The sequence below is a fragment of the Saccoglossus kowalevskii genome, chromosome 19 (assembly GCF_978046115.1).
Source record: "Saccoglossus kowalevskii chromosome 19, keSacKowa6.1, whole genome shotgun sequence".
In the NCBI taxonomy this organism is placed as follows: Eukaryota; Metazoa; Hemichordata; class Enteropneusta; family Harrimaniidae; genus Saccoglossus; species Saccoglossus kowalevskii.
In genome coordinates, this window is record NC_140659.1 from 12,788,296 (window position 1) to 12,800,754 (window position 12,459).

At 35.5% G+C, this 12,459-nt stretch overlaps 1 protein-coding gene across 1 annotated transcript; it reads left to right on the forward strand.

Annotated features, from left to right (window-relative positions):
* The first annotated feature begins 779 nt into the window (after positions 1 to 779).
* LOC144350676 (meprin A subunit beta-like) lies at positions 780 to 10,537 on the forward strand. The gene is made up of 15 exons (XM_078008770.1): positions 780 to 847; positions 1,888 to 1,976; positions 2,916 to 2,975; positions 4,399 to 4,445; positions 5,182 to 5,260; positions 5,861 to 5,978; positions 6,336 to 6,511; positions 6,762 to 6,983; positions 7,202 to 7,375; positions 8,016 to 8,165; positions 8,526 to 8,794; positions 9,014 to 9,104; positions 9,355 to 9,504; positions 9,851 to 10,107; positions 10,448 to 10,537. The coding sequence occupies exons 1-15, from the start codon at positions 780 to 782 to the stop codon at positions 10,535 to 10,537; spliced, it is 2,040 nt and encodes a 679-aa protein (XP_077864896.1).
* The last annotated feature ends 1,922 nt before the right edge of the window (positions 10,538 to 12,459 follow it).

Below are 12,459 nucleotides of genomic sequence, written 5' to 3' on the forward strand. Positions count from 1 at the left end.
GCCTTCATTTTGTGCACACATATTTATTTTTTTCTAATTTTCACCACGAAAAATCGCGAATGTTGTCTCGGATATACGTTATAAATACGCGACCATCTGTAATGTGAAGAATTGACCAATTAGTTGACGCCATTGTGGCTCTGTATTCCAGGTGCTTATTACATGCCAACTAGATGTCGCTCGGCATTCTAGGTTTCCAAAAGTACTCAGTTGGCATGAAGTGGTGTTATGAGGCCATATTGAACACATTTGGACTGTTCGGTTTTAGGGTTGGGTAGCCAATCAGGCACAATCTTACAAGTAACTTTGCATTCTGAATTTATAATCACATACAGTGCGAAAAATCAACTCAACTACGTGCCACTTCATAATATAATGAACTAGATTGCTAACCAGCTATTTATGACACATGGTTTGACTATATAAGAGAGAATATATATGTCACTGTCTCTCGGGCGCATCGATTCCGTCGCTTTGGCTCACGCTATAGATCATACCAAACCGACTCGATAGCACGAGAATGGTCATCACTAAAGAAAAAATGAACATTACACGAGTACGGATTTCCACCAATATCTTAATTTGTCTCCTGTTCCCGTTACAATGTCATTATTCGCACGTTTAATTATAAATATTGTAATTGTATATATTTAAACTCTCGTTGTTACAAGTCGGTTACTATGTGTACATTATGTGTACTCCGTAAACGAACTCTGTGTAACATGTAATGCACCCCCTCCCCGGCATTTATTAAATGAACATTTCCTCTCACCTAGGAGATGTCAGTCGTTAAACTTAAAGCAAGTGGTCGCATTTATAAGGAACAACTAATACCGCACCTCATCAGGTGAGTTTTGAAAAGAAAGTAATTCTGTGGTTTTAAACATCCTGAATGTTGGCCAGAAGACGTGAGGTGGTATGCAAATAAGAACACGTCTACGAGATGGCAAGTAAACTCAAGGAGGCTCTGTTAGTTTTGTCGGAATATATCAAAGGTGTTTGCTTAATTTCCCAAACCAATAATTCACGAAACGCCCGTGTACGGGCCATTAAAAAGCGAAGTCGATTCCGAGTTCTCCAGTCAGTTGATTCTAGCCAGCTAAGCCTACAATCATGTTTCCCTACGTTTTCTTCTGTTATATTTCTGTTGTTCTGAGCTCACCGATTAAGGTAATTCAATGACTTTATGGTTTATACGTCATGTTCTACATAAACACATACGTGATGTGTACGTGTGTCGTCATCACAGTTTCTCTACTGGCTACTTCATGTTTATTTCCTTTGTCTCGTAACGTAATCAATTTGGCCAATAGGTGATCGCTTGCAGGTAGAAATGTACAGCAGGTGCATAATTATTTCTCACTATGTGAAATGATGTCAAAATAGAAATATTCGTATTTAGCCGTATTTTATCCTATAGTATAAAGATCAATATTCGAAATATTCTGTGTAATGTACAAAATAATAATGTTATCTCCAGCTTAGTTAATATACACATAATATACATATGGCGGTAACCTATGGGATAGGAAAAGTGGCGTTTTAATCATCTAATGACTCCACTGTTTTGAGTTCACTTTCATCTAAACAGGTCATAGAAAGTACGATCTTTCCTAGGAATATGATGACGGAATGTATAAATATCTCAGAAAACATTTCAGGATACTCAACTAGCAGTCAACTTTTTGTTAAATTAAATAGATTTGCATAATATATTAACAAAATTGATAATTTATATTATTAGTTTTACCTGCGTCATTTCGCATTAAGTAATTTCGTCATTACGCTGTTTATTCATTGTGAACTGCAATGTTGAGTGAGTCATTGAGCAGACAATTCCACACATAACACAGTATTTAACCAATTCGTGACTGAATCTTATTTCAGAGGAGCCTATCAACCGAAGCTTCCACGGCTAACCAGTGTAAGTATTGACACTCATGGAGTTACTTCTGTTGTGGTTTCTCTGTGTACTAGTAAAGTGCTTCGTGTGTGTTTGTAATCTACACTTTCAAATAGTTTGCGGTGAAACGTCGTTCTATAAACATTGACAATGACCTTGGTAACCAGGCAGTCTCAACGTCGTTTAGATATGTACTGTTTCGATTGCCGCTGGTACACCCCTTTTAGTTTCGCCGGATATGTATGTCGTTTCCTTTCGATGTTCCGATGTCGACCGCTCGGCTAGGACATATTTTATCACCACGCCTTAGCTGTGAGCTCTTTCTCTTATAGATTTGACCATGAATCGTCTTTTGTTTTATCTTCCTTCATTTGTAATTTCACTTTACGACTTATGGCTTCTGACTTTGAATTTAGGTTGTTATTTCTATCTCGTTTCAACAACGCTAGTCATGATCAGAATATTTTGTACACATCAGTCAAGCTTACTCAATTCAAGGTACTCTGTCTTCTACCAAAATATTCCAATTCACATAATCATAGTCGCCGTCATAGTATATATATATATATAATATATATATATATATATATTTATAGGAACCACGGCAATCAGCTGTATGGAATTAGGGGTATGTTTTCACTGACAGAATTATTCTAACGTAAAAAGTTGACATCGACTCAATGTTCAGTGTATACGGATACGAGGTTATGCCTGGGTATATATGTAATGCTCATATCAGTGAACATGTCTACTTAGTAACACTGCCATTCTCCATAACATATACTATTGACAATGAATGACATATTAATATAGAATTTATCTGTTAATTAAATGAACCGACGTAGATATTTTAAATCAAGAGAGTGTGCATGTGATATCGAAAGTTATTGTGAAGAAGATATGTTGGAATAACTTTCAAATGTAATGATCCAAGTATGTTGTATTTCATGACGTCGTTGGAATGTTAGCAAATTTTACAATAATGATTCACGATTGCTATTTTCATTTGCAGTGGTGGACATTGAAAACGCCATGGATAAAATATTATCGGTTAATTACGGATCCACAGCAGGTGAGACCGCATTGGGCGACGACTACGATATTATATATTATAAAATTTCGTCAAAACGAAAGCGAGTTCTTAGGAGCATTGGTATCAAATACTTTTCAAAATATATTTTTTTAAACTGTATATTAGTCATTTAGAATTTAACAAGTGATCTGATAAATGTTTCGTACCAAAAAGTATAAACATATATTTGTGAAAACTATGTATTTAGAATTTTTAAAAAATATATGATATGGAGATACATTTTTATTATAAGGTTTAAAATGGTGTGGCATTAACATGAGTACATTAATAACACCTCACATATCAATTTAATTTCGTCATTTTTTTATTTCCAACCACGCAATTCCTTTCTACTCAAAAACATCTCAGCCATATTAAGGAGGGTTCGGACAAGTCGGGAGTCGTTTGAGAATGCGACACAGTTGCAATATGTGTCTCAAGAAGTAGCCGTGGTCGCTTTGATGTTAGAAGTAGCGTATTTAGCAATCAGAGTACCGCGTTAATCTGTCAGTAAATGTCAATAAACACTAAAATGGGACCATTGATTAGAAAACTTGTTGAGGGCTTCGTTGTTATGGGTGTTTTTGGTAAACTTAGTATTTCTTGTTCAAGAGTTTTGACATTTTACCTAGTAACTTGTAAATGGGGGCACTGTGACTATAAACACATCCCATAATGCACCTGTGAATAAATTTTGGTTCAGTGCATAATCTATCATTTTTGAATAGTGTATAACTCGGCTGGTTGAGAATGAGATTCACGTTGTAGAACTTTCTTCTAAACTTATCTGTCCTTAATACTCGACATCTTTTCTTGGTCTTAGATAGATTACAAATGAGACTATGTTTGGGTTTGTGTGTGCCTGATCCGGTGTCCATCGAAAACAAATCGAAAAGTTGCCAACCATTTAATCCGTTTTTTTTTTCAAAATCGAGAAAATACAGGTTTGTTTAAACCTATTCCGGTCGCGTCCTTAGTCTAGAGTGCAACCGGAACCCCAGGAGAGATCGAAACAACTAATGCACTAGGTATTCAGTGTAAAGGCGTAACAATACTTTTAAAACTCAAACAGTGAAATTGAGTGCGTTGTTTGATTAGTAAACACTTACTTATCACAAATATAAACGCTCAATATTTTGAATACTTGAGTAAGTGCAGTGTATACAATGAAAGATGATTAATATAATCATGTAGATCATTAGATTTGTTAAATGTGAATGCGTACTAAAACTCAGTTTTTCTCATTTTAATCATAATTCGATACGATTGTTAAGCTATTGTCGCGCTGATTTGAATTTATTCTAAATCAAACCCTGGAAGACTTACGTTGTTGTATACATTTATATAAACACTCGTCTCAGCCTCGGAACTGTGGCCTTATATGTTAAAATTCACATTAGTGTTACTTTTTCATTTACTCTAGTTGGTGATAGCTTCGTTGAGGGCGATATAGTTCCCGATCAGCAATCGGTAAGATACAGTCATTGTCAATATACTATCTTAGATAAAATGACTTTTGAATATTCCTATTAATTATTACACAATATAAAACACTTCCGACAATTTGGACATAATCCACTTGTTTTTCAGAAAGTAGATTTTCCTGAATAATCCCTTTACATTATGATCAATTTGTTTCGTGACACAACTTCTCTTTTTTTTTTTTTTTTTTTTTTTATTTGGGAATAACTGAATATAAATGAAAGCACCTAATTTATTCATTCATTAAATAGTAATTAAATACATTATAATCAAGTGCACCAGGCACACTTCAATCTAGCTTGTTGTGAATCAATTCGGGGTAGATATCATCTGTACTAACTTATTTACACACAGCCATATCGATTAATCACACATTTTTACACGCCTCTTGACAGTTGTACTTTGGCAGAAAACTACTCACTATCGACGATGAATGCGCACATACAGTTGCATAGTGGCAGATTGCTTTTAGAAAGATTAACTATTTCTCAGTAGACGGTAGCACATTCAGATACTAGTACGACACAAATCATCTGTAGATTGTATTAATAGGTAGTTCATCGCAATATCGAGCATATTTATTCATATGACGTTATTGTAAATTGTTTCTTTTATGTATGAAAGGTGGATGTCTTTTAATCTTTCGTTGGATTAATTTATTATCTTGATCATTATTAAAAAAAACTGACTGACACGTTTACTGATATTATTGTTTTCTTGGCAGGGAAACAGAAATGCAGCACGAGATCGAAATCTGCTATGGCCCAATGGAATCGTTTTTTATAATATCAACACAGATCTTAGTATGTATCTTTTACTTAAAGTATAATGAACAAGTAATCTTTCTAATTAATATTTTATATTCGTTATGGTTATGGTTATAGACAATTATGTTATAGTTTGTCAAATTATGTGTATTATCAAGTATACGCCATGTGTTTAAAGCAGGGGAGTCGTCACCTACGCATGCGTCGATGGCCATAGCGTGTCATTGTTTACAAACAAGCATCTACTTATGAGTCTTTGCGTTCTTAGCGTGTGTTGTTATCATCACTTCGGACTCAATTCCCGCGCGTGCGCAGGTGACGACCCTCTCGCTTTAAAACAATTTGAAATTAAAACAATGCTTTGTTCTACATGACCCTTATAACTGCTAACTGTATTTAATTGTTTCGTCGAGATGAGTATGGAATGGTTGGCCAGATTTTATGGCGTACCTATTGTATAAGTTTATATCCATATTAAGTATACCTACAGGTCATTAAACGCAATTTCACAGATATCCTGCGAGTAACGCACATTCCATTGTGTTATGTAGTGTCCATGTGTATGTAATAAGAAAGCCGTATATTGATTTTTTTGAATCGCTTACTAAATAAATTTTATTTAATAATTTATTGTAGGTACGAATGCTGGGACTGCAATTCAAAATGCAATCAACGATTTTCATATGATGACATGTGTGCGTTTTCAACAACGAACCACAGAAACTGATTATATAGAATTTGTAAAAGAAAACGGGTAAGTCTCTGCATTCCTGGCACATACTCTGAATAATATACTACATTCATTGAAAATAAAAATTCTTCTGGAGAAGCGTTAATTTATCTGTTATTGATGTCTAGGCATTTCCACGTATGGTGGCGTAGAAACTATGAGAATGCATATGCATATAATGTCGTGAAACTGTGACGGTCTATTGGCTGTCTCTACAGCTATATCAATGTAAAATTTGGATTTTCTTCTAAGGTTAATTAAGACTCAAACAAATGCTGGTTAGTGGCAATATGGCAGTAATGGTGTCGAGTTCCTACAGTGGTCATAGTGTTTGGGTATGGCGCCACAAAAAGCGTTACGTAACTGGCTTGTGTTTTCTAGTTGTAGTTCTCGCGTGGGACGGAGTGGTGGTAAGCAGGTGTTGTCCGTAGATGGCGGGTGTGAACATAAAGGGACGGTCATACACGAAATGATGCACGCAATAGGATTCTGGCACGAACATTCAAGAAATGACAGAGATGATTACGTCATAGTTAACTTGAATAATGTCATTGTCGGTAAATAAAGCAGTGTCAGTTTCTTTAAATTTAAATCCTTCACAAAAATGCACAATATGTTGTCATGTTTATGTGGTGTGTGTTGAATATGGACCCTAGGATTTAGAGCGTATTTAAGAGGTCTTCATCTTCGTTTTAAGCGCAACTGTTAGGATGGCCTAGTGAAGTAGAGGAATATCTAATATATAATGTAATCTAATCTAATCTAATCTAATGTAATGTAATCTAATCTAATCTAATCTAATTTCAGGGAAAGAACGTAATTTTGACAAATACGATCAAAATATTGTTGATACCCTCGGCGTAGATTATGATTATAGATCTATCATGCACTACTCTAACGTCACATTTTCAAAGAACACACTTCTATTACCCACAATTCAACCAAAACAAGACATCGATGTGGTCCTAGGACAGCGAGTTGGGTTCAGTGATTTAGACTTAGTAAAGGTCAATAAACTATACAACTGTGGTAAGTGCATTTATATAATATCTTATTCTTGAGTTTAAACTGTCGGATAATACCAGTTTATCATAATAACCCGTGTTATCATAATAATCGTGTTATGGATCAGAATCTTTTATGAGATTTAATACACAGGCTGCAACGCTGAAGGCAGTGACGTCACTGCTATCAGTGTTGAAAAGTGAGCAAAGCATCATCACTCTTCCCACTTTGTATTTTAATAGGTATTATCTGTCCCCCGTTGGAGGCGCCTACACATGGTGCTCTATTGGGTGATTGTTGTTTGAAAGGGGACATTGCAATATTTACATGTGAACTTGGTTATACACTTTATGGGGAAGAAGAATTACAGTGTTTGGATACTGGTAATTGGAACTACGGAACGCCTGTATGCCAAGGTACGGACTCTGCCTCCCTAACCATGCTTATTTACTTCAAGTCAGATCGGTGCATTGGTCGACAGTCGCTATACATAGAGGGACAATGATTGGTCATTTCAAGTGATTTTCTTATATAGTCTGAATAATTAACGGTAGTGTCGTCGCGCTACGCATGTGCGAGTTATGGGACTCCAATGAAAACAAATGGAGATTTTGAGGAATACCAACGAGTTCAAACTGGGACGTACCAAGGCTATGACATTTCTTTGATGATTGGAAGGTGTCAAAGGAGTCACTGACGGTAATTAGTGTATGTTAAGCCCAGGGGAAAACTCGTGCTCGTGATTTCCATTAAAACAGCACATTCGATTGTGAAAAATTCATTATTTATCAACACAAATGTCGTACATGCGCGACGCGACGACCACCGCCTTTTAAGTCCCATTGTGAATCGCATAACACGTTGTGAGAAACATATACTAGTAATCGTCGTTCTATAAACGCCATCTAGTGTCAAAGTTGCTGAATGTTGTAATATTGTTCCATTTATGCTAAAGACGGAGACTGGTCAACATGTATTGGAATTTATGACTAATGTAATTTAAACTGACAATAGGTTGGGCCATTATACTCAGAATGATATGTTTTGTTTCCATAGAAACCACGACACTTCTGTGTGATTTAAGTGATGGTCTGTGTGGTTTTACTCAGGATATGAATGATAATTTTGACTGGGTTTTACACTGGGGAAGCACGCCATCTGCTTACACCGGCCCCACAATAGATCACACCACTGGCACAAACAAAGGTAAGACAACACTCGTCATGCGCACACAGATTATCTTTCATTTTGATAATGTTGATAGGGATGAGACAAAAATATACATGTGAGTATTCTTCCAAAATTCTAATATGGCACACAAACATCGATAGATAATACACTGAATAACATTGCTCTTTCAAACCCAATTTAATTAAGTTTAATTTATTCTTCACTCGTAAATAATACGGTGTTTATTTTCAAGTAATGTTTTTCCGCATATTTAGTGATTGATTTCAGAAGATTCTTCACGGTTAATAGGGCATATTCGTCAATGCAAAAACAACTCTCGTGATATCTCGCTATCAACGAGATTTCGACGGTCATTAAAGTATATTCTTCCCACAGGCAAGTACTTGTATATAGAGTCTTCAAGTCCACGTGTCGAAGGCGATAAGGCATTACTTGTTTCGCCCATATATCCAGACAAATCCAAATGTTTACGGTTTTATTATCACATGTATGGTGAACACGTTGGGACTATAAATGTATACATGAGAGCCGAAGCTCTGTTTGGAACTAGTTCCTTAGGCGAATTAATCTTTTCACTAACTGGTGAACAAGTTAACATGTGGAAGTTAGCGGAGATTGAAGTACGACCAGATTCTCCATTCCAGGTGAGGTTCAACTGGTGAAATAATATTATTATAAATATTGAAATATACCGTCTGTATATGCGAAATTTGAAAGGTTTAAAGCTAATGGAGTGATTTACGCTTTTTACACTAGTCTCGGGATACAAGAATCGTGTTCATTTTTTTGTATTTTGTTGGTAAAAATTTAAACTCATATGTACTGCGATATCAATACTATTTTTTTTTTCTTCTCATCTATAGATTGTCTTTGAAGGCATTAGGGGAGTCAGTTACCGTGGTGATTTTGCAATAGATGATATCAGCGCCAGAGACGGTAGTTGTCTTCCACAAGGTGAAAAAATATGTTATGACAGTATCTTGATTTTTATTTTGCAAATCATAGATTCTGTGGTCGATGTGAAAATAAATTATTATAAGTAAATTTTCCGACAGTGTTTCCTTCTTTAATTCTCATTGTATATTACGCTGGGTTGATGACGTCGTTATCTACTTATACGTGTGTATGTTTTGTATACCAATGTTTGTTTATCTGTCTTGAATTATAAATAGTAATTATTATTAATTATTCAATCCGTCAACAGGGTCACCTTTTGTGTGCGATTTTGAATCCGGACCATGTGACTTTCAACAAGATCAGTCTGACGACTTTGATTGGACGTTATTAAAAAGTGGACCTACGTTAACTGCAAACACGGGACCTATAGCGGACCATACATTATCAGATACAAGCGGTATGTTGAGTGATATTGTCACACAAATATAGTATATCTCGACGGGGTACGTAATTTACTCGATGATTTACAAGATATTTGTTCCCTCAAACTTTCTCTGTTTGTTATCAACCTCTCACAAGTCCGCTCTGTTCCCTGCGTCCACTGTCCATGAGTCTACGTTAAGTAAGATCTCACAAAACAATGTTTCCGGTAATTTTTTTTAAATAAGGCGTTGAGATGGTTTGTTGTTGTTTTCCTAAAATAACTGACGACGCACAAATTTGCAAGTTTAGCCAATAGAGGGCGCTGCGTAGTGGCGTAGGTGCTTGATATGTAATTCACCATAAAAACAATCCTTATTTAGGTCATTACATTTACATCGAATCGTCCAATACAAGTAACGGAAATAAAGCCAGGATCGTTTCACCAAGTTTCTCAGCCACCAATGGTTCGTGTCTGACATTCTACTATCACATGTACGGTAGTCACATGGGTACTTTAAATATGTATATCTACAATGATGGTGACGTCATGGGAAGTCCAGTATGGTCAACATCGGGTGATAAAGGCAATCAGTGGAATTCTCTCATGGTATACCTTGTCCGGCAGTCACATTTTAAGGTATAGTTATTAATATTCGTCTTTATTTTGTTGACATGTTATTTCTTTACTGATTATTTAATTACGTTAATTTTGGGATTATTTAATTATGTTAATTTTTGGATTACTTAATCATGTTAATTTTGGGATTATTTAATTGTGTTAATTTTGGGATTATTTAATTTTGATAATTTTGGGATTACTTAATTATGTTAATTTTGGGATTATTTAATTATGTTAATTTTGGGATTACTTAATTATGTTAATTTCGTGATTATTCATTTATGTTAATTTTGACATTATTTAATTATGTTAATTTTGAGATTATTTAATTATGTTAATTTGGGGATTATTTCATTAGGTAACGTTTGAAGGAGTCAAAGGCAATAGCTATCTGAGTGATATTGCCCTGGATGATATTGGACTGCGACGTGGAAATTGCCAGTACTAACGTTCTGAAAGCATGGTGTTCGATGACCTGTCAGCTTGCCGTAGTCACCACAACGCTTGTTTTATTTTCATGTCAAACATCAGTAGCTATGTAGTCAGTATATATAGTACGCCAAATACGTCTAATACGTCCAAAGTTGTAATGTCGGTAAAACTTAGTCGCCTGGTTTCCGGTCCAAGTGTTACGGCGCACCAATCCACAAAAGGCCGGTAATGAATCTAGTATTCTGATTGGTTCTACTTGCCATTCGCAAAAGACGCCGGGAAGAAATGAATCAAACTTAGTTGGAAGCCCTTTCAATTTGAGTAACTTGGCCAAAAATCGAAATTGAAAGTTACGGGGTTCGCTAGTGATACTAACTGGCACCTGACGTGCCATGTATTGACAAAATTATTATATCAATATATCCCGTCATGCATTGTTGTTCAAATTCAACTTCCGGGCGTGCACGCTAAACAGAACCAGCCTGAAAAGCATTTAACGTTTGAAGTTTGCGCAGACGCAGTGGTAACATAGTGAAACAGGCGTCCTATAAATTCAAATGGAACGGATCTAATGACTAGAAAACAATTCAATCCGTGTGCATTTCTTACTAATATTAACGAAAAATGCTTCACATCGAATATTGAGTTTGTAATATAGTCCATCTTTGATTTTCGAACAGAGAACCCCGGAACAGTTCAGATGCTCAGATCTTGGCAAGTTGGATATGTTGCAAATATCATAACTGTTGTATTTATTACATTACACGTATTACTTGACATGTCAAAAGATTCATCGAACAAAATTTGCGACAATATAACTTTAGGGATGACGTCATTATTTCACCTTTGCAGTTATAGTTTTTGATTATGATAACAGACAACTAATTTCGCCTATCGAGTTATCTTGTTAAAATTACAACTCCAGATCCTTGATTTGAAGACGATTTCTGATTTTTTCTGTAAATTAAATAATTGTGCAATATTATCAGTGGTGTGCCTCTGAATAACTATCTACTCCTCTCCTATTTGTGACGCATTACATTTAACTGTTATAGTTGTTTTCATTCTCATTATTAATAAAGGCATATCATAACGCAAATGTACTCAAAGATATGTGAATATAAACTCCATGCAGTATTTTTTCTCATAAAAGAAGACATCCTAGCAAATAACCTCAAAAACAGTAATGTCAATCAATCATTCCTTTAAGTGGCGCCCTCTAGTGGCAGGGCACGCTGACGGCGACATCGTTTTTTCATTGGATGTGTCTACTATGATTGACGCTTTGTTTAATGGTGAGATTAGGGCCGGGAGCACTGATACCGCGACGTCGATGATACATGGCGCTTTGTATTTTACCAATGTACGTTTCCATGGTAACCTATTACTTATCACGCAACAAAATTTGTTTACCAATCAGAATCTACGGTTTAAAGTAGATTACTGAAGATACTTTATTTTCGCTTGGAATTAATTTTCGCTATTTCCACTGAAGGAATGATTCAGTGAAAATAAAAACCAGTGAATATACCTTTTTCTATATTTTACATTCAACTTGTCAAAAATCAGTGAAAATAAATTCTATACAAAACACCTAAAAAGTCTTTTCAGGGAAAATTATTTCCAGCTAAAATAAAGTATTCTACAGTATATATTCCAATGATCATACAACACATTACACGAAACTGCAACTTTTTGCAACAAAGTTTATTTTATATATCACCATATAGGCGTGGCAGTGATGTACATCGTGACTTGTAGGAGAAATCGAAGGATTCTGATTATATTAACCCAAGTCCCCTGTGGAATTCAGAATTACAGATGAAACTGAATTAGACTCGGCGTTCATTTCTGTACTTGGCTTTCACCGACCACACTTTGGTCATCAACACGATTTCCATAAGGTCGCGTACAGTCCGGCGGACAACACATCTTAAT

Bases quoted from the DNA above. Each gene is read 5' to 3' on its own strand.
- LOC144350676 (XM_078008770.1), top strand. From the start codon at position 780: ATGTCAGTCGTTAAACTTAAAGCAAGTGGTCGCATTTATAAGGAACAA. The intron at 6,984-7,201 runs GTAAGTGCATTT...GTATTTTAATAG, and splicing joins CAATAAACTATACAACTGTG to GTATTATCTGTCCCCCGTTG. The intron at 9,505-9,850 runs GTATGTTGAGTG...ATCCTTATTTAG, and splicing joins TACATTATCAGATACAAGCG to GTCATTACATTTACATCGAA.